A 23537-nucleotide genomic window follows, 5' to 3' on the forward strand; every position below is an offset into this window, starting at 1 on the left:
ATAACTTCTGTCTTAAACGACAGCCTCGGCCAGATCTTTTGTACAAAGCCTCGCAAAAAAAAACATCCCCGCCAGGCCGCCAACGCTCAAATTAAAACAATAGTTATTATCCAGGTTGGGTTAAAAATGCAGATTGCACTGGAAAATTTCAAATCAATTCCTAACTTATGTTAATCGATTTGAGGCCAAACAAAACGTCCTATAGAATATAGATTATCTTTTGAAGAGCCAGGCCGTTCAAAGACAACTACACAACCAATGGCTGGCTGCTGCCTATATTAGGTAAAGAATCCAGAGATTAAAGCAAGAATATATTTCCACATGACTCAACGCTGTATATTTATATTGCGACCGCGATGGGAAAACCCTTAAAACGAAATTCGCGTTTCAGTGCAGATGAAACAGAAAAGCAGCAAAATATTCAGAAATTCAAAATTACGTATTCAGCATGAAAAGCACCAAAACCAAAAGGCAGGATTACTGACTACCCTGCATTGAGATATTTATACAAACAAAATAAAGCTTGCCGTGAAATAGAAAAAAAATAAAACATCAATGAATATGTCGAAATACAGCATGAAAAGCATCAAAACCAAAAGGCAGGATTACTGACTAGACCTGCATTGAGATATTTATACAAACAAAATAAAGCTTGCCGTGAAATAGAAAAAAACAATAAATATATAAATAAATATATATTATTAATTATAAAGAACGCTGTATTTTCATAATAGGCGCCGAACAGCTGAGCGTTGTGGTTACATTCAATAACGCATATCTTTATAAATACAATAATTCAAAATGTAACCGCTTGTTCAATTAAGGCATTCGACCACGACTGACGTTGTTAAAAGATAAGGTGCTAGCAATATAACCAATGGCTCTGTAATAAAGACCCATGAAGTACCCATTAGTACAGTGTGGCAGTCATCTCATTCCGCAGGTATATTAAGCTTTTATGGCATATTATTTGGCAGTGGATGTAATAGGAAATGTGAACCTATCATCTTGTTCTGGCAGCAGACTTGAAAACTAAAAGAAACATGCAGTCTATAAGCGGACATTGTATTGTTATTGGCCTACAAGGTAGTCGCTGGAAAAAAAAAAAAATTGTTAAACAATTATTTATTTTTAGAAACAATAGGTTTTACATAGATTTAAAGGTCTGCTCCCATGATGTGAGTGTCAAAATAGAAATCAAACAAAAACTAAAACGAATGAAAACGTTTCGAAAATGAAATGAGTAAGAACGAATTGGAGGTGAGGACTTCACAGGTGTTTTGAAGTTCACTATTTCAATCTTGTCAATTGTAAAAGTCATTTATATTCTTGATTTATATCCGATGTATATTGTGACTTGGGATTTGGTTTGTGGAGACAAACATAAGTTTTGCCTGAATGCTTCATGCTCTACTGATGTGTTCAATTTATAAATTCTTTAAATTATCACATTAACTAAATATATCATAGTGAAACAATCACGTTTTACAATTGTAAATAAGATGAACAAATTCACTTTTCTCTCAACACAATCCGGACCATGGCCAGGAAACTTGGCTTGGCAATAATCTCACTAATGCTGTGGACCTCATTCTGTTTCGCAATCACTAGGCTGACTTCAAAAGGTACTTCAACCAATTTTTTATCAGTGTACTGAAACTCTCCAGTGTTGTCAAGATGTTGACGCAAACCTGCTTCCAGTCTATGAAAGTATTCAATATCTGTGCTCTTCAGACCTGAATGATTCTTTTCCAAATGATTCCTTAACTCGGATGATGTTAGGGATTCATCCGAGGTTGCGTTTCAAAGCTTATAACTAAATGCAATTTAATTTCTGTACCTATGAAAAAACAATGTCCCAACCAAAATTTTTGTTTAGAACGCCTATTTGTATCTGTACCTTCTTTAAAGGTTGCACACCCCTGCTTTATGTAATTAACATCATACTTTTGTTTTCTCATACCCCAAGTAAACAAAGTTGATACGAGATATTTTATTGTAATTAATTGCTACATTAAAAATAGAGTTACGCCTAATAAATGTGGGCACAAAAAGGCAGAGCCGGCATTAGGCCACCAACTGCAGTGGGCTCCGCAATTTTGTCATAGGCCTCGCGCAAATCTGGTTGTAGCCTTACTGATTTTATTGAAGCAATTATTTAAAACGCCCATTATATAAATTTAAGTCTACTTCCCGATATAATGATTTGCCACCTTTGACTTGCTAAAATAGCAGATGAGTTGTGCTACTTCCTGATATAATGACTTCTAAGTTCTGATTTCCTTGTCGAATCCAAATAGTTGAGAGTAAATGTAAATAATATAAATATATATGGCATGATTTTCTGACAATAGTAATGCCATTTCAATTTAAAATATCCACAATTACTAGCAGTCTTTTAACATATATTGATACTATTTAGTTATTTTTCAAAATATTGAAGCAAAAACAGACTGCACAGATTTGTGAAATGGAAGCATAAAATGCAAGCAAATTTCATTCGATAAACGTTTTATAGCAGTATGAATATATTCAGATTTATTTTTAATAAAACTCAACAGCGACTGGAAACATACTGATAAGACTTGTTGTGGTCAGCGCACCTTTTTTCTATACAATCCGGAGGCAGCCTGATCCTATCATTGTGGGTTACTTTTCATGTACACCTGATTATATTTGGAGATTAGAAATACTGCGGGAAGTTGTTGTTCAGCCAAACCAATAAAGTTTGAGGTTTATTAAACTTGATTGAATTATGGTCAACCATTCACGGGCCACAATAATATCTTAAATTCATTATAATTTGTGTAAAATGCGTCGCATGCGTATTCTGGATAATGTTTCTGCCAAAGCAAACACCTATTTTTGGTGCAACAAACTGAAAAAAAATGTTTAAACTGGATAACTCTTGATAGTTTCGAAAATTCGTTAAAAATATTCAAATTGTTCGATTCGATAAAAATATTCTATTTTCCACATCCTTGCTGCAATTTTGTAATAACGCCAGTAATTTGACGAAACGCGTTGTAGCCAAAAACTCTGATGCAATAAAACGTAATAATGAAACCTTCATTAAGTTTAATTAATAAATCACGAAAGCGTGGTGGAAATGACAATTATCTATTATCTCGAACATGAAAACTGTTGCATTTTTCAGATAGTTTCTGCAGCCTGAAAAGTCGAAGAAGCGTTTCAACATAATAAATGCTATGATCTTTGCCGTCAAATTATGCTCAGGACTCGTACGAAATTCATTATGCGAAAAGATACGTCCAGCGGTGACAATTGTTTATTACAACTATAAACCTATGTAGTGTTTCTAGCGATGATAATTAATTATGATGAAATACAGTTTGTTTGCCTCTTTCATATCTCTCGCAAGTGCCGATAATACCCCTATTGAATGATTTTGCAACAGGAGATGTAAATATTCAAATGTACCAAAAAGAATTAAGTTATGCAAAAGTGAGAATACCAGTGATAATAATGGCGTAATACAAATAAAAAAGCGTATTAGCGTCACGTATTACCTGTTCGACCCCGAGGAGGGCGACAGGTCTAACAATCGCACTGACAGTCACCATTATATTATTAATTTTCATGTTGTTGTGATAGGTGTGCTGCAAATATTTAAAGTGCTCAATCGTGAACCACTATAGCAAGTATTTGCCAAATGGCTTTATTGAAAGATATCGCTCAGAACAATACATATCGTTAAAATTCAACTATTGTGACTCTGAACTGAATGAGAGAGAGCGAGACTGAATAAATAAATAGAGTAACCTAGTAACGAGATACCTCGAGCAACACTTGCGTTGGTTGAAATGAATTTATATCAAAAAGGTTCGATGGATTTTTGGAGTGCGGAGATAAGATGTGATGTCCCTGGATTGACTGACCAGAGACTGACAAATTATTTTCAGTTTTTCATGTTTTTATAATTTTGATTCTAATTGGGCTAAATGAGGGTTTAATGCTACATTGGTACAGACAAAATCATAACTAAGGCAAGGATAGACAGTCTGCAATTCACATATAAATAAAAGGTTTAAGGTTTAGTGTTAAAATTTAGTCTTTAAATATTAAATACGCCGGCCTCAGTTGACCAAGAGATTATAGCCTCGTGTATCAGAATTCGTTTTATTAAATAGTTTTGTAGATATATTATTATAGATTTTCAGCATATTAACTTGAAATGAGCAATATTGTATGATGACGTATGACTGACTGACTGTTGAAACCGAACACAGAGGTCAATATTACAAATAAGTATTTAGAAACTCCACTTTGTCTTAGTCAGAGAGAAACCACTTCAAAGCGCTTCATTTCCAAATCCACTATGATTTTCTAACAATAGTAGTGCCAGTTCAATTTGAAATATCCACAATTACCAGCAGCATTTCAACATATATTGATAGTAATTGGTTATTTTTGGTTAACTATTGAAGCAAAAACAGGCTGTGCACATATTTTCAAAATGAAAGTACCAAAATACAAACAAATTTCATTCGATACATGTTTTATAGCGTTTCGAATATAAATTATTCAGACTTGTTTTAAAAAAAATTCAACAGCGACTAGAAAGTATCTTAAATTCATTTCAACTTACATAACTTATGTAAAATGCGTCGCATAAGTATTCTACATAGTGTTTCAGCCAAATCGACCGCCTATTTTGGTGGAATAAATAGGGAAGAAATTTTCAAACCAGAAAACTGCGTACTCCTTCCTACCATCTAGGCTAGTTAATTATCAGGTAATCTTACTTAATTTTCTCTATTTTTGCTCCAGAAATTAATGTGTGTTTGAAGTTGCAACGGTGATTCATTACACATTCTATATTAGCCCATAGTTCTTCGTAGTTTTCAATGGACACGCCAGACAGTAGCGCAATAACTAACGACAAAGTTATGGATGCAAACCGACCAAGTCATGGAGATCTGCTTTTAACTTCCCTACGTGATCTGAGAGATCAGGACATTGTTCAAGATTTTACAATTCACGTAGGCGAAGTTTCCTTTCGAGCACACCGCGCCGTGCTTGCTGGCTGCTCTGATTACTTCCGCGCTATATTCTCGCACGACACAAAAGAAAATAAAGAAGGTTCTGTTGAAATGAAAGAGGTGGACGCATTTGCTGTCGGAAAATGCATTGATTATATGTACACGGGAAAATCAGATGTAACAGTCGAAACAGCTGCGGAAATGTTACATGCAGCCAGTGTGATGCAAATTGATGAACTCACAAAAATTTGTTTTGACCGCATTGAAGAAAACTTGTGTCCAGATACGTGTCTTGCCGCTGCAGAATTATTGAAATTGTTCCAATGTAACGATTTAGAAGCAAAAGTTGATAATTACATAAAGCAAAATTTTGATGATGTCATGTTGACTAAAAAATTTTGTATCTTTTCGGCAAAAGAAACCTTAGATGTTATTTTCAAGTATGCAAAAAATGATGATATGACATGGAAGGCTGGAAAAAATTGGATAAATTATGATCCTGACGAAAGAAATTGCCACATTGATGACGTTTTAAAACTAGTTTCATTAGAAAACTATCCTTCTCCAACTCTGCTTCAAAACATATATAAAGACCCAGCGATACGGGACTGTCCAAAGCGTTCAGAATTTTTTTGTCGGCGACTGTTTTCAAGCATAGATGACCTGATGCAAAACCTACGCGTCGAAAATTGCCTTTTTGTGAAAATAATTTCGAACAATTACAAGTACATAGCAAAGGAAGCTTCGGATTTCGTCAACCAATTTTTAGTCGATCATTTCGAACAAATTGTTACTAGAGATGAATTTGTTGATCTTGCTGAGAAAGACGCTTTGATGATTTTTCTCGCAGAAAATACAGAATATTTAGCTTCTGAAAAACTAAGATGGAATGCGGTACTTAAATGGATTAAGCATGATGAAACACGAACATCAAATTTTCCAACTTTATTGAGAACAATAAAGTTTTCCGAGCTGTCGCATGATTTCATCGAAAATGCCATCAGAAAAGAAGTTCTGATGGAAAATAATTTAGAATGCATATCGATATTGATGGACGGTGTGCTCGACTCTAAAGGTAAAGATCGTGAGCTAGATAACGCCATAGCAGTGATGTTAAAGGATGGAACTATCAATGGTTATCGATATGCCGAGAGAAAGTTATTCAGCATTCCAACACTTCCAAGTTCTTCAGTCTGGAAAATATTTTCAATAAACAACAAGTTGTGCCATCTGACCAACAAATCAATGTATTACTTAAATAAGAGCAACAATTGGGCGAAGAAAACAGATTTAAATATGTTTGATCCAAAAGCAGAAGTTACCGTACTTGGCGACAAAGTTTTCTTTGTTGGTCAATCAAGAATGCAATTTTACGACATAGTTGAAAATGCTTGGAAAATTGATTTACCGGGATGCGATATAACAGATAAATTCTTCGTAACTGGTCTAAATGGAAGGATATACGCTTTCGGGGAAGGGATTCTGAAAATTTATGATTTGGGAGATAATCAATGGCAGCAATTAGAAGCAGAACAAATTGAACACGCTTCTTCAGCAACTTCATATCGACAAAAAATATACATTTTGTGTCCGCGGCACAAACAACTCTTAATTTTCGATCCTGAAAATATCGAGGCACAATGGCAAACACTCGGTTGCTCACTGTATAACATGCCAGTGGACGCTAATGTTTTTGATGTGGATAATAAATTGATTGTTTTTTACGAGGAGTCTGACAAACGAATTGCTCTTTATGGATATGATGCTGTTTTCAATCAATGGATTTTTATCATGAAATCTGGCAAAAAAACAGGCATGGGAGGCGTTTCCGGGTCTGTTCAAACCACAACCGTAAGCTCATTCAGTTTCGGGCAAACTGAATATAACATCCCGTTCGGTCATAGTTCTAGCACGCCAGCTTTCACGTCACTCTCGGGGTCAGTCACTCTCGGGGTTTCTAACGCACATGGAAAGTCTGAAATATTTCAACCGTTTTCTGCATGTTCGTTTAGAATGATCCAATAAAGCACTAAAGCACCATAACTAGAAGTTGTGTTATTTATCTGGCGTTCACTTATATTTTCTCGTTCAATGAACATGTCCCAGATCAGCGCGACGGTGTTTAACGATGTATAGCAATTGGCCGATCTTCAGCTTCAAAATCTCCTCAATCTCGTAAACGAAGAAACGACGTGGTATGTGCAACGTAGCGAGTATCTTTCTGTTTACATTGCATAAAAAAATGGAGTCTGGAGACTTGGAGAAAGACACATCAACAAGCTATTAAACTGAGCCCCTTCAACAGATCACTAGATTAGTTGGCAAAACAGGAGGATTTCAGAACACGAAGCGTGCTGCGAGATGATTTTTTAAATGTATTTGCCAGTCTTTACCATATCATGCCTGATGGAGTTTCTTGTATATACATTCGAAACGTCGCCAATTTAAGCTTTTAACTAACAACTATTGAGCTCCAAATATCCCCTACATCATCCAAGTATATCATATCTCAATTCAGCTAGTTCTTTTATGAAAGACAATTGCTCTGTAGAAAATATTTATGAATAAATTTTAACATATGTTATGAATTTTATCAATGTAACAGCTATGAAATTATTTACATAAATATCGTTTATTGAAAAAAATCAAAATGTGGTTTGAAATGTTCTTGATTCGATAATAATACACAGTTCCATCCGATTTGAATATATTATAAGCATTTCTCTGATTACGCAAATTTGAAATTTGATAATCCTATTAATACTTGTATAACGTGACTTATATATATACATTTATGATTTATTATTCAAGGATATATTCAGTAAATATGATAATAATGAAGTTTATATTTATTGAGTGGCACATCAGTAGAGCTTGAAGCATTCAGGTGAAACTTATTCTTACTCTATTGTTGCAACCATACAAAAACACTATGGAAGTCAGGTCATGGACAATTCGAGCCTTTTATCAAGTCAGAGTCATCAAATTTCAAATGTTGAGTCAAGTCATTCAAGTAGAATGGCAAGATAGTTTATTTTATTATCGTCTTTTGGAAAAGCATTTAGCACATAAACAGATCAGGATATTCAAAAAAAGTCCAAGCGTTCTGTCACCAACGCTTAATCATAATATCTTCCTATCGAGTGAATCTGCCAACCAGTTGTAAATCATATTAGAAAAATACAAAATGATAACCCTAATTTTGTGCGTTTAATAGTGAATGAACTAACAAAAAGAATATTGAATATTTCAAAACACATGAAATTTATGAGGATATTTTGCCTTTTCTACTGAGATTGAATCCACAAAATTTGTACTAAAATATTCGTAGCTTTATAAAAGCTTTGACAGGTATTGCTTCGATAATTTAGTTGTGAATGATGTATCAGTTTAGTTTAGACGGATATGGTTAATACATGGTCATGAGTACTTGAAAGAGTGCCGTCGCAAGCGAGTGCTGACACGCTCACGCTCCTTCAATCAAAAGCGTACTGAAAGGATAATAGCCACCACTATGGCGCTAAGTATTTTATACATATAAGATCCATGTGCCACTACAAAACCCTTCATTGCCAAAAATCGTTTTTTTTTGTACAGAAGAATGACGTGTAACTGTGACGTGACGTGAACTGTACAAGTTTTACCGCTTGCTTATCAAATATACAAAGAAAATTTGCTTTATTTGGCGATCGGCCCTTAATTAGGTGCTGGACAAGTATGACGTTGATTGCCAGGCGGTGTCTTGGCCGAGAAATCATCACACTTTAGATTTCGATCCGTTGAAAAAGCGCTTTGTTAAATCGCGCTGGAATTTTTTTTTTATGAGGAAGACCTCCGATACTGTAAATTTGTAAAAGTTTTGATATTGTTCGTTTCGCTCTCTTGTTTTCGCGTGACCTAACGCTGAATATTTCGTCAGACATTCAAGATCGCCAGGGGGAAACCCCTAAAATGAAATTCGCGTTTTAGAACTGACGAAAAAGAAAGCAGTAAAATATATCAACAATTTAAAGTTACTTATCAAGCGTGGAACCCATCAAAACTAGATCTGCTTTGAGATAGGTTAAATAAATATAAAATAAAGCTTGGCGTGAAATGGAAAAAGAAAAAATACATCAATGAATAAGTTTAAATACTACTGACTGCAAAATTCATTCAACTTTGCGTTTTTCGTAATAGTGTACGTGTCTATTTTCAACACTACTTGTCTATTTTCAACAATATACAAGCTTTTTTGAAGTCTCGCTTCTAAACGCTGCTATCGTTGAGCTTGTGAATAACGCTATTTGGGAAACGAATAACTAAGCGGCGTTGCTACATTCGGTATTGCATCTGGAGATATCTTTATAAAAACAATGATTCAGACGAAACCGCTTGTTCAAGTAATATCATACGCCGCCGATGTCGTTGTATTAGGGCAGTGGTTCCTAAACTGTGGGTCCCGACCCCGAGTGAGGTCACGTGAAGATTTTCCGGGGTCGCCTTATTTCTTATAACATGCACACACAAGTGACTAGGATTTAAAAGTTGGAAAGTGAAATTTGTGCTGGTCGGCGTGTACCGAAAAATGACAAAAGGTCACTATTTTCAGCAATAAGTCGACCATATATTGTCCAAACGACGCCAATATTTATGTGGAAGGCTACTTAAACTCTCCAGCTGGTCGGCAGATACCGGTATTAGTAAATGTAATTGATTGACAGTGTTACCAGCGCCAATAATATTTCCATTTAATCGATTCTTGATCATGTTACATTCGAATGAGTAATTGACCTTAGTCCTTATCTTTCATTCATGAGTAACTGGAAGCTGAACCAGTGTTCCACCCGTTGCTACGCGAACTGGATTTTTTTCCAGGCTGCGAGAAATTATGTTGGTTTGTTATTTTGTACAAGTTTTACCGCTTGCTTATCTAATATACAAAGCAAATTTGCTTTATTTGGCGATCGGCCCTTAATTAGTGTTTGACAAGTATGGCGTTGATTGCCAGGCGGTGTCTTGGCTGAGAAATCATCACACTTTAGATTTCGATCAGTTGAAAAAGCGCTTGTTAATCGCACACGTGTCTATAATCTACCAGTAGGCTACGTGTTTTTGTCCACATCGTCTCATTACAATATTACGTATTTAGACGTTTCATACATGATTTCAAATCGTTTCGAGCAGTGAAACACAAAACCACTTAAATGATGTGATTCCGTACACGTTTTTTCTTATACAGGTACATTGTTTTCATTGAGATATTTAAACTAATATACTGATTTTTGAAGTTGCTAAACGTTTTTAGTTGCGGGGTCGCGAATATCTGTAGGCTTTGATTTTATGAAAATTGGGGTCGCGAAAAAAAAAGTTTGAGAACCACTGGTCTAAACTCTAAACAACCATTTTTGATCCATGCATAGCCGGTGCGGCATTATTGCACACTCCACATAATTTCATCCAGTGCCTTCAAAACTGTGCTCTATTTTAGACTTAACGGTATTTTCCTTTGTGGTGATCTTCAATTCCCAAATGAAACAGCAATTCTCTTTAAACTCTTTCCTCTATGACGTAACGAATGAAAGCCATAAACTGAGATGCTGAAGAAATATCTCTGGATTCACCAAGCTGAAAAGCGTGCAATCCGGATAATGACTTCGCTTCAACGTCAGTGACCACTTGCTCTTTAATATTACTCTTCATATCAGCGATTATTTTCTGAAATGTGTTGCCTGACAAAGGGATTGCCTCTATCCTTTTTTCACCTAGTTCGTTTAACACAATCCTGACCACGGCCCGGGCACTTGGCTTGACAATAATCTAACTATGTTGTGGACAGGGATGCCACTTTTGGATTTACGAATCGGATCGATTCGAATCGCATCTTTTTCGAATCGATTCGAATCAGATTTACTCGATTCGGAAAAAGAGAGCGATTTACCGAAAAAAATAAACATTGAACGTTTGTTAACGTTGTTTTCGGCGGCGTTAAATCTGCTGAATGCGTTTATGCGGCACTCCAAATAACACCAAATTACGGAACCGAAAAAAAAACATTGAACGTTTGTTAATCGTTGTTTTTCGGCGGCGTTAAATCTGCTGAATGCGATTATGCGGCACTTCAAATAACACCAAATTACGGGACGGAAATAAATGAAAATGAATTTTTCGTGATTGACGTTTTTTACTTATCTGCCGTCATTTGTTTCAAGTTTAGCACAACACACTCTTTTACGCATCACTCGAGATGATGTGTGGCGTAATATCCCCCAAACTGCGAGTTCAGTTTTCCACTGAATGGCCTAAGTTCCTATTATGCGCGAATTTAAATGGATCGTATACCCGAAAATATCGTGATAGTTTTGATGAAAATTTTCAACAGCACACCTGCGCTGCGACTAAGTTATGGTATGCCCAGGCATGATGGGGTGAAGAATCGGCCAACGACGTCTAGATAATATTCAATTTCGATTGAAATTTAATTTAAACTTTGTTCTGAGTGAAATAACTCGCGTACATTTGAAGAGAACTATTACTGAATGAGTTCATCGGCCGGCAATGTTAATTGACAATCATGTTTCTCATGCTAAAATAAATATTTTTTTTTGCGTTTGTCAGGCTTCCACTCGAGTGGCGGTAAACGAAATCAGGGGGACATCATGTAATAGTACATATACGTTTTTTTCATCTGTTACATAAAAAAGTAGTATTTATTTTTAATTTTGTTAGCGCGATACGAGCGGGAATAAATCGTTTCGGATTATTTCTAGCAAATGACACAACGGACAGGTGGTAGTAGATAATACTTGAGGAATGGTAACTTGTGCACTGTTTTACATCAACACGTGGCAGATTTCATACCAGACCAAGCATACTGTGCGAATGTCGTCTTACTTTAGCCCCAGCGACCATGTTTGATCGAGATACGGCGTCGACCAATTATCGCTCGTCAGCGCGCCGTCCATTATGTACGCTTTGGATGGTCTTAGAGATTCATTACTCAAAACACGTTTGCAAATGACGTCACGATAATTGAATGAGGTGAACCCATACTTTATGTCAAGTGTGTGCAATTTGCGGCCCGCGGGCTTAAAAAAATTGAGCGACCCGCAAAGAAGTGCCGATTATGAATGATGTGCCGTCCGCAAAAAGAGATTTTAATTTGGTATGTGCGAGTTATTCCAATCCCTTTGCGTTGCAACGTTATACCTGAATCCAATTTATTATCTATATCTGTGAAGTTACAATGTCCCAACCTAATTTTTGTTTTGAAAGCCTATGTTAAATAAAGGTACGGCCTGCGGGTTCAACCAGTTATTCAAATCTGGACCTCTTGTATTAAATGTTGCACACCCCTGCTTTATGTAGTTACCATCATAATTTAGTTTTTCCATACTTCAAATGAACAAATTCTATACGAGATATTTTATTGTAATTAATTGCTATTTTAAAAAGGAGGATAGGCCTAATATATGTGGGCACAAAAAGGCACAAGTCAAGTCACGACCACTTTGTGGCTTCCGAAGCTGCCGCAAAACCATAGCGGCTGACTTTTGAGCTGCCAAAAACAATGACATGTGACGGGGTACCACGGAAGCAACATAGAAACCATGGCATGTAATAATAGTATGTTGCCACAACCAAGGCATGTAGTAGTAATTCATTGAAAGATTAAAAATGCATCTACTTCATGGCTATTTATAGAAGAGTCCATGTGTTATTCTTTATATTCGAGTCGTGTTGGGTCTGGTGTCTATGCTCTGTAATTTGTAACGATAACTTGCTCTTGGTGTTTGCAAATGACCGTGACACGAGACGCCATGGTTTGTTCGTGGCAGGACATGCCATGAGGTGGTCATAACTGCGACTCAAAAAGTTGGGCCGGCCTCAGGCCACCGTAACATGTCCTATGCGATCGCTGAGGGCCCTGCACTTTCTTCGTAGGACTCGAGTAAAGCTAGTCGTATCATTACTGATTTTAATTAGCAATTATTCAAAGAGCCTATTCTATTAATTTTAGTCTATTTTCCGATATGTTGATTTGCTACCTTCGACTTGCTAATATATATAGCAAATGAGAATATCGGTCGGAGGCCGAAGACTTATCGATCGAAACTGCGGTTTCGATTCATGACTCTATAGTGACACCGCGTGTCCCATCACTAATTATTTGATAACTTGCTAATTATACGACATAATTCATCCAAAATCAATAGGCTTCTGGTCCGAAATATGATGAGTGTACATGCAAAATTTGAAACAGATTCAACCTTGCCTTCGTGAGATATCGCGTTCATCTAACAGACAGACAGACAGACAGACAAATACCTATCAACATACTTACCGATCTTAAGATCGATAATTAATGATTTGTCCTACTTCCTGGTATAATGACTTCTAATCTGTGACTTCCTTATCGACTCCAAATAGTAGGGAGTAAATGTAAAGCATGTATATGTATGGCATAAATATACATCCATGATAATATTAATAATGCATTTTGATCGTTTATCGCTAGCCAATGTATCGCGCTACACCCGTAAATACGTGGTAGCAATCTGCTGAATGTTTTGATAGTGATGTGTATGGCAACTATTTGCACAATGGCTGCATTGAGAGATATCGCTCGGAAGAATATATATTGTTGAACATTAACTATTTGGACTCAGACTGAATATGTCAGCAGATATATATTCATTCTAGTAACCAGATATCTCGAGCAACATTTGCGTTGGTCGAAATAAATTCATATCAAAATTTTCAGTTTTTCATGTTTTCATAATTTTGATTCTATTTGGGCTGAATGTGGGGTTTCAATGCTATATTGGAAAAGACTAAATCATATCATAAATAAGGCAAAGATAGACAGTCTGCAATTCACATATAAATAAAAAGTTTAAGGTTTAGTGTTAAAATTTAGTCTTTAAATATTAAATACGCCGGCCTCAATTGACCAAGAGATTATAGCCTCGTGTAGCAGTTAGCAGAATTTGTTTTATTGGATAGTTTTGTAAATATATTAATAGAGATTTTCAGCATATTAACTTGAAATGAGCAATATTGTATATATGACGTATGACTGACTGACTGTTGAAACCGAACACAGAGGTCAATATTACAAAAAAGTATTTAGAAACTTCAATTTGTCTAAGTCAAAGAGAAACTACTTCAAAGCGCTTCATTTCCAAATTCACTATGATTTTCTGACAATAGTAGTGCCAGTTCAATTTGAAATATCCACAATTACCAGCAGCATTTCAACATATATTGATAGTATTTGGTTATTTCTTTAATTATTGAAGCAAAAACAGGCTGTGCACCTATTTTCAAAATGAAAGCACCAAATGCAAACAAATTCCATTCGATACATGTTTTATAGCGTTTCGAATATAAATTATTCAGACTTGTTTTAAATAAAGTTCAACAGCGACTAGAAAGTATCTTAAATTCATTTCAACTTACATAACTTATGTAAAATGCGTCGCATACGTATTCTAGATAGTGTTTCAGCCAAATCGACCGCCTATTTTGGTGGAATAAATTGGGAAGAAATTTTCAAATCAGAAAACTGCGTACTCCTTCCTACCATCTAGGCTAGTTAATTATCAGGTGATCTTACTTAATTTTCTCCATTTTTGCTCCAGAAATTAATGTGAGTTTGAAGTTGCAACAGTAATTCATTACACATTCTATATTAGCTCATAGTTCTTCGTAGTTTTCAATGGACGCGCCAGACAGTAGCGCAATAACTAACGACAAAGTTACGAATGCAAACCGACCAAGTCATGGAGATCTGCTTTTAACTTCCCTACGTGATCTGAGAGATCAGGACATTGTTCAAGATTTTACAATTCACGTTGGCGAAGTTTCCTTTCGAGCACACCGCGCCGTGCTTGCTGGTTGCTCTGATTACTTCCGCGCTATGTTCTCACACAACACGAAAGAAAATGGAGAAGGATCTGTTGAAATGAAAGAGGTGGACGCATTTGCTGTCGGAAAATGCATTGATTATATGTACACGGGAAAATCAGATGTAACAGTCGAAACAGCTGCGGAAATATTACACGTAGCCAGTGTGATGCAAATTGATGAACTCACAAAAATTTGTTTTGACCGCATCGAAGAAAACTTGTGTCCAGATACATGTCTTGCCGCTGCAGAATTGTTGAAATTGTTCCAATGTAACGATTTAGAAACAAAAGTTGAAAATTACATCAAGCAACATTTTGATGCTGTCATGTTGTCTGAAAAATTTTGTATCCTTTCGGCAGAAGAAACTTTAGATGTCATTTTCAAGTATGCAAAAAATGATGATATGATATGGAAGGCTGGAAAAATTTGGATAAATTATGATCTTCATGAAAGAAACTGCCACATCGACGACTTTTTAAAATTAGTTTCTTTAGAAAACTATCTTTCTCCAACTCTGCTTCAAAACATATACAAAGACCCAATGATACGGGACTGTCCAAAGCGTTCAGAATTTTTTTGTCGGCGACTGTTTTCAAGCATAGATGACCTGATGCAAAACCTACGCGTCGAAAATTGCCTTTTTGTGAAAATAATTTCGAACAATTACAAGTACATAGCAAAGGAAGCTTCGAATTTCGTCAACCAATTTTTAGTCGATCATTTCGAACAAATTGTTACTAGAGATGAATTTGTTGATCTTGCTGAGAAAGACGCTTTGATGGTTTTTCTTGCAGAAGATACAGAATATTTAGCTCCTGAAAAATTGAGATGGAACGCGGTACTTAAATGGATTAAGCATGATGAAACACGAACATCAAATTTTCCAACTTTATTGAGGACAATAAAGTTTTCCGAGCTATCGCATGAATTCATCGAAAGTACTATCAGAAAGGAAGTTCTGATGGAAAATAATTTAGAATGCATTTCGATATTGATGGACGGTGTGCTCGACTCTAAAGGTAAAGATCGTGAGCTAGATAACGCCATAGCAGTGATGGTAAAGGATGGAACTATCAATGGTTATCGATATGCCGAGAGAAAGTTATTCAGCATTCCAACACTTCCAAATTCTTCAGTCTGGAAAATATTTGCGATAAACAAAAAGTTATGTGTTCTGGCCAACAAATCAATGTATTACTTAAGTAAGAGCAACAACAGGGTGAAGAAAACAGATTTAAAAATGTTTGATCCAAAATCACAATTGACCGTACTTGAAGACAAAGTTTTCTTTGTTGGTCAATCAAGAATGCAATGTTACGACATGGTTGAAAATGCTTGGAAAACTGATCTACCGGGATGCTGTTTTACAGATAAATTCTTCGTAACTAGTCTAAATGGAAGGGTATATGCTTTCGGAGAAGGGATTCTGAAAATTTATGATTTGGGAAATAATCAATGGCAGCAATTAGAAGCAGAACAAATTAAACACGGTTCATCAGCGACTTCATATCGACAAAAAATATACATTTTGTGTCCGCAGCTCCAACAACTATTAGTTTTCATCCCTGAAAATATCGAGGCACAATGGGAAACACTCGCTTGCCCACTGCGTTACATGCCAGTGGACGCTACTATTTCTGTTGGGGATAATAAATTGATTGTTTCTTACGAGATGTCCAACAAGCAAATTGCACTATATGGCTATGATTTTACATTTAATCAATGGATTCCCATTACTGGATCCAATGGATCGATTCAACCCGCATTAAGTTTCGGGTCTCGTCAAAATAAAACCGGGGGCTTGTTTGGATTTAGTTCGAGCCTTCAAGGTCTCATACCAGCCAAAGTCAATCCCGAGGCCTCTAACTCAAATAAAAAGACTGAAATATTCCAACCGTTTTCTTCATGTTCGTTTAGAATGGCTCAATAACGTACCCAGGATGACCATGAATGAAAGTTGTGCTATTTATCTGGCGTCATACTTATATCTCCTTGTTTATTGAACATAACCTGTAACAGCGTTACGGTGATTAACGATAAAGGGCGGTTGGCCGATTGTATCTTTAGTCTCGAAATCTCCTCAAATTTGTAAACAAGAAATGGCGAGGTGTATGCAATGCAGCATGAAGACTCTCTTTCTCTTCACATTAGGAAACAAAATGGAGTCTGGAGACTGGAAGGAGAACAACTCAGCGAGCAATTAAAATGACCCCCTTCAACAGATCACAACATTGATTGGCAAAAAAGCAGGATTTAGAAAAAGTAGCGTACTACAAGATAATTTTCTTTAATATATCCGCCGTCTTTACCATATCATGCCCTTCTTGTATAAACACATCCGGAATCCGGAATTATGAGAGGCAAATGCTCTTTAAAAAAAATTATGAATAAATTTTAATATATGTTATAAATTTTACCAATGTATCAGCTATGAAATTATTTACATGAATATCGTTTTATAAAAAATCAAAATGTGTTTTGAAATGTTCCTGATTCGGTAATACACAGTTCCGTCCGATTTGAATATAATATCAGCATTTCTCTGATTATGCAAATTTGAAATTTGATAATCCTATTAATACTTGTATAACTTGACTTATATACATTTATGATTTATTATTCAATGATATATTCAGTAAATATGATAATAATGGAGTTTATATTTATTGAGTGGCACATCAGTAGAGCTTGAAGCATTCAGGTGAAACTTATTCTTACTCTATTGTTGCAACCATACAAAAACACTATGGAAGTCAGGTCATGGACAATTCGAGCCTTTTATCAAGTCAGAGTCATCAAATTTCAAATGTTGAGTCAAGTCATTCAAGTAGAATGGCAAGATAGTTTATTTTATTATCGTCTTTTGGAAAAGCATTTAGCACATAAACAGATCAGGATATTCAAAAAAAGTCCAAGCGTTCTGTCACCAACGCTTAATCATAATATCTTCCTATCGAGTGAATCTGCCAACCAGTTGTAAATCATATTAGAAAAATACAAAATGATAACCTTAATTTTGTGCGTTTAATAGTGAATGAACTAACAAAAAGAATATTGAATATTTCAAAACACATGAAATTTATGAGGATATTTTGCCTTTTCTACTGAGATTGAATCCACAAAATTTGTGCTAAAATATTCGTAGCTTTATAAAAGCTTTGACAGGTATTGCTTCGATAATTTAGTTGTGAATGATGTATCAGTTTAGTTTAGACGGATATTGTTAATACATGGTCATGAGTACTTGAAAGAGTGCCGTCGCAAGCGAGTGCTGACACGCTCACGCTCTTTCAATCAAAAGCTTACTGAAAGGATAATAGCCACCACTATGGCGCTCAGTATTTTATATATAAGATCCATGTGCCACTACAAAACCCTTCATTGCCAAAAATCGTTTTCTTTGATCCGTAGAACGGCAGAGATGAAATATATCTAATATTCAGCATTTGCATAAATATCTAAGTGTCATTAATATGAGGCACTGTCGAAAGATGACGTACAGAAGAATGACGTGTAACTGTGACGTGATGTGCACTGTACAAGTTTTACCGCTTGCTTATCAAATATACAAAGAAAATTTGCTTTATTTGGCGATCGGCCCTTAATTAGGTGTTTGACAAGTATGACGTTGATTGCCAGGCGGTGTCTTGGCCGAGAAATCATCACACTTTAGATTTCGATCCGTTGAAAAAGCGCTTTGTTAAATCGCGCTGGAATTTTTTTTTATGAGGAAGACCTCCGATACTGTAAATTTGTAAAAGTTTTGACATTGTTCGTTTCGCTATCTTGTTTTCGCGTGACCTAACGCTGAATATTTCGTCAGACATTCAAGATCGCCAGGGGGAAACCCCTAAAATGAAATTCGCGTTTTAGAACTGACGAAAAAGAAAGCAGTAAAATATATCAACAATTTAAAGTTACTTATCAAGCGTGGAACCCATCAAAACTAGATCTGCTTTGAGATAGGTTAAATAAATATAAAATAAAGCTTGGCGTGAAATGGAAAAAGAAAAAAAACATCAATGAATAAGTTTAAATACTACTGACTGCAAAATGCATTCAACTTTGCGTTTTTCGTAATAGTGTACGTGTCTATTTTCAACACTACTTGTCTATTTTCAACAATACACAAGCTTTTTTGAAGTCTCGCTTCTAAACGCTGCTATCGTTGAGCTTGTGAATAACGCTATTTGGGAAACGAATAACTAAGCGGCGTTGCTACATTCGGTATTGCATCTGGAGATATCTTTATAAAAACAATGATTCAGACGAAACCGCTTGTTCAAGTAATATCATACGCCGCCGATGTCGTTATATTAGGGCAGTGGTCCTAAACTGTGGGTCCCGACCCCGAGTGAGGTCGCGTGAAGATTTTCCGGGGTCGCCTTATTTCTTATAACATGCACACACAAGTGACTAGGATTTAAAAGTTGGAAAGTGAAATTTGTGCTGGTCGGCGTGTACCGAAAAATGACAAAAGGTCACTATTTTCAGCAATAACTCGACCATATATTGTCCAAACGACGCCAATATTTATGTGGAAGGCTACTTAAACTCTCCAGCTGGTCGGCAGATACCGGTATTAGTAAATGTAATTGATTGACAGTGTTACCAGCGCCAATAATATTTCCATTTAATCGATTCTTGATCATGTTACATTCGAATGAGTAATTGACCTTAGTCCTTATCTTTCATTCATGAGTAACTGGAAGCTGAACCAGTGTTCCACCCGTTGCTACGCGAACTGGATTTTTTTCCAGGCTGCGAGAAATTATGTTGGTTTGTTATTTTGTACAAGTTTTACCGCTTGAATATCAAATATACAAAGCAAATTTGCTTTATTTGGCGATCGGCCCTTAGTTAGTGTTTGACAAGTATGGCGTTGATTGCCAGGCGGTGTCTTGGCTGAGAAATCATCACACTTTAGATTTCGATCAGTTAAAAAAGCGCTTTGGTAATAAATCGCGCACGTGTCTAAAATCGACCAGTAGGCTACGTGTTTTTGTCCACATCGCCCCATTGCAATATTAGGTATTTAGACGTTTCATACATAATTTCGAAGCGTTTCGAGCAGTGAAACACAAGACCATTTAAATGATGTAATTAATTGATTTTCGAAGTTGTTGAACGTTTTTAGTTGCGGGGTCGCGAATATCTGTAGGCTTTGATTTTATGAAAATTGGGGTCGCGTAAAAAAAGTTTGAGAACCACTGGTCTAAACAACGCTTTTCGATCCATGCATAGCCGGTGCGGCATTATTGCACACTCCACATAATTTCATCCAGCTTATGTTCCCTTCAAAAATGTGCTCTATTTTAGACTTAACGTTATTTTCCTTTGTGGTGATCTTCAATTCCCAAACAGCAATTCTCTTTAAACTCTTTCCTCTATGACGTAAAGAATGAAAGCATTAAACTGAGATGCTGAAGAAATATCTCTGGATTCATCAAGCTGAAAAGCGTTCAATCCGGATAATGACTTCGCTTCAAAGTCAGTGACCACTTGCTCTTTAATATTACTCTTCATATCAGCGATTATTTTCTGAAATGTGTTGCCTGACAAAGGGATTGCCTCTATCCTTTTTTCACCTAGTTCGTTTAACACAATCCTGACCACGGCCCGGGCACTTGGCTTGGCAATAATCTAACTAATGTTGTGGACAGGGATGCCACTTTTGGATTTACGAATCGGATCGATTCGAATCGCATCTTTTTCGAATCGATTCGAATCAGATTTACGCGATTCGGAAAAAGAGAGCGATTTACCGAAAAAAATAAACATTGAACGTTTGTTAACATTGTTTTCGGCGGCGTTAAATCTGCTGAATGCGTTTATGCGGCACTCCAAATAACACCAAATTACGGAACCGAAAAAAAAACATTGAACGTTTGTTAATCGTTGTTTTTCGGCGGCGTTAAATCTGCTGAATGCGATTATGCGGCACTTCAAATAACACCAAATTACGGGACGAAAATAAATGTAAATGAATTTTTCGTGATTGACGTTTTTTACTTATCTGCCGTCATTTGTTTTAAGTTTAGCACAACACACTCTTTTACGCATTACTCGAGATGATGTGTGGCGTAATATTCCCCAAACTGCGAGTTCAGTTTTCCACTGAATGGCCTAAGTTCCTATTATGCGCGAATTTTAATGGATCGTATACCCGAAAATCTCGTGATAATTTTGATGAAAATTTTCAACAGCACACCTGCGCTGCGACTAAGTTATGGTACGCCCAGGCATGATGGAATAAAGAATTGGCCAACGACGTCTAGATAATATTCAATTTCGATTGAAATTTAATTTAAACTTTGTTCTGAGTGAAATAATTCGCGTACATTTGAAGAGAACTATTACTGAATGAGTTCATCGGTCGGCAATGTTAATTGACAATCATGTTTCTCATGCTAAAATAAATATTTTTTTTGCGTTTTTCAGGCTTCCACTCGAGTGGCGGTAAACGAAATCAGGGGGACATCATGTAATAGTACATATACGTTTTTTTCATCTGTTACATAAAAAAGTAGTATTTACTTTTAATTTTGTTAGCGCGATACAAGCGGGTATAAATCGTTTCGGATTATTTTCAGCAAATGACACAACGGACAGGTGGGAGTAGATAATACTTGAGGAATGGTAACTTGTGCACTGTTTTACATCAACACGTGTCAGATTTTATACCAGACCAAGCATACCGTGCGAATGTCGTCTTACTTTAGCCCCAGCGACCATGTTTGATCGAGATACGGCGTCGACCAATTATCGCTCGTCAGCGCGGCGTCCATTATGTACATTTGGGCTTTCTGAATTACGAAATTAAACGTAGTCCACGATAATTATAAATCCCGAGTTTGCCAATAACTCTGTTAGCCACTAATATTTTTGTCTCTAATATTTATGGAAATTTTTGTTCGCAATCGTAGTCGGTTGAACAATTGTTTTTCTCGAAATTAATTTAATTTAATCGTGGTTAATTTTATCGTTTCCAAGCAGATTCTTGCAAGCATTTCCCATTTATAGTAAATCAGATTTAATTAGAATGTTTTTGTCGTATTACTCTATGCTGCTAGCATAAATATAAAACATTTTACTAAAATTTTGAAGATAAAAAATCTGTAATAAGGCCGCTTTAATTCAATATAACAGGAAGTGAAATACCACAGTCACATATACTGGTGTGGGACAAGGGAAAGCAGTGCTCTTACTGTGTTCATGACATAACAGTACAACTGTTCCCTGCTTATTTTGCCATATGAATTTCATCAAATTGCCCCAATCCTGATACAAGAAGTACTGCATGTGTAAAGCTACACAATAATAACCCGGTATTGTAAGACTCACAGATAAGTTGCAACAGCAAGTTTTCCATCAATGCATTTATTGGTGATATATATGACACCTAGATCTTTTTTATCATGATGGAAATAAGTGTGGCTTATTCACTGAAAAACCTTATCATCCTCGCTGTCTACTAGCATATTCCATTTTCAAGTTTTTCTTTTTCAGATTTGAGCTTTTTTGTGACTTTGAGCAAATAATATACGCATGCAATAAAAAAAAGCTTAATTAATGGAATCAGATTCGGAAAGATTCGATTCGAAAATTTTTGATTCGAGATTCGATTTGGAAAAAAATGTATCCAGAAGTGGCAACCCTAGTTGTGGATTTCAAAAGATACTTCAATCAATTTCCTATCACTGTACTGAAACTCTCCAGTGTTGTCAAGACGTTGACGCAAACCTACTTCCAGTCTTTGAAAGTATTCGATATCTTTGCTCTTTAGACCTGACTGATTCTTTTTCGAATGATTTCGTTATTAGAATGGTGTTAGGGATTCATTACTCAAAACACGTTTGCAAATGACGTCACGATAATTGAATGAGGTGAACCCATACTTTATGTCAAGTGTGTGCAATTTGCGGCCCGCGGGCTTAATGCGGCCAACAAGGAAAAAATTGAGCGACCCGCAAAGAAGTGCCGATTATGAATGATGTGCTGTCCGTAAAAAGAGATTTTAATTTGGTATGTGCGAGTTATTCCAATCCCTTTGCGTTGCAACGTTATACCTGAATCCAATTTATTATCTATATCTGTGAAGTTACAATGTCCCAACCTAATTTTTGTTTTGAAAGCCTATGTTAAATAAAGGTACGGCCTGCGGGTTCAACCAGTTATTCAAATCTGGACCTCCTGTATTAAAGGTTGCACACCCCTGCTTTATGTAGTTACCATCATAATTTAGTTTTTCCATACTTCAAATGAACAAATTCTATACGAGATATTTTATTGTAATTAATTGCTATTTTAAAAAGGAGGATAGGCCTAATATATGTGGGCACAAAAAGGCACAAGTCAAGTCACGACCACTTTGTGGCTTCCGAAGCTGCCGCAAAACCATAGCGGCTGACTTTTGAGCTGCCAAAAACAATGACATGTGACGGGGTACCACGGAAGCGAAATAGAAACCATGGCATGTAATAATAGTATGTTGCCACAAACCAAGGCATGTAGAAGTACCTCATTGAAAGATTAAAAATTCATCTACTTCATAGCTATTTATAGAAGAGTTCATGTGTTATTCCTTATATTCGAGTCGTGTTGTTAGGTGTCTATGCTCTGTAATTTGGAACGATAACTTGC

At 36.1% G+C, this 23537-nt stretch overlaps 3 protein-coding genes across 3 annotated transcripts in view; all 3 read left to right on the forward strand.

Moving 5' to 3' along the window:
• Positions 1-23537, forward strand: part of LOC120326364 (uncharacterized) — a 92564-nt gene that overhangs the window by 47032 nt on the left and 21995 nt on the right. The gene's annotated exons all lie outside the window — the stretch shown is intronic.
• On the forward strand, positions 4796-7775 carry LOC144422075 (uncharacterized). The gene has a single exon (XM_078111855.1). The coding sequence runs from the start codon at positions 4869-4871 to the stop codon at positions 7026-7028; it is 2160 nt and encodes a 719-aa protein (XP_077967981.1). The 5' UTR covers positions 4796-4868; the 3' UTR covers positions 7029-7775.
• Positions 14631-16824, forward strand: LOC144421935 (uncharacterized). The gene has a single exon (XM_078111540.1). It carries the CDS (start codon positions 14704-14706, stop codon positions 16822-16824), a length of 2121 nt encoding a protein of 706 aa, XP_077967666.1. The 5' UTR covers positions 14631-14703.

This window comes from Styela clava, chromosome 4, assembly GCF_964204865.1.
Source record: "Styela clava chromosome 4, kaStyClav1.hap1.2, whole genome shotgun sequence".
NCBI classification, from domain to species: Eukaryota; Metazoa; Chordata; class Ascidiacea; order Stolidobranchia; family Styelidae; genus Styela; species Styela clava.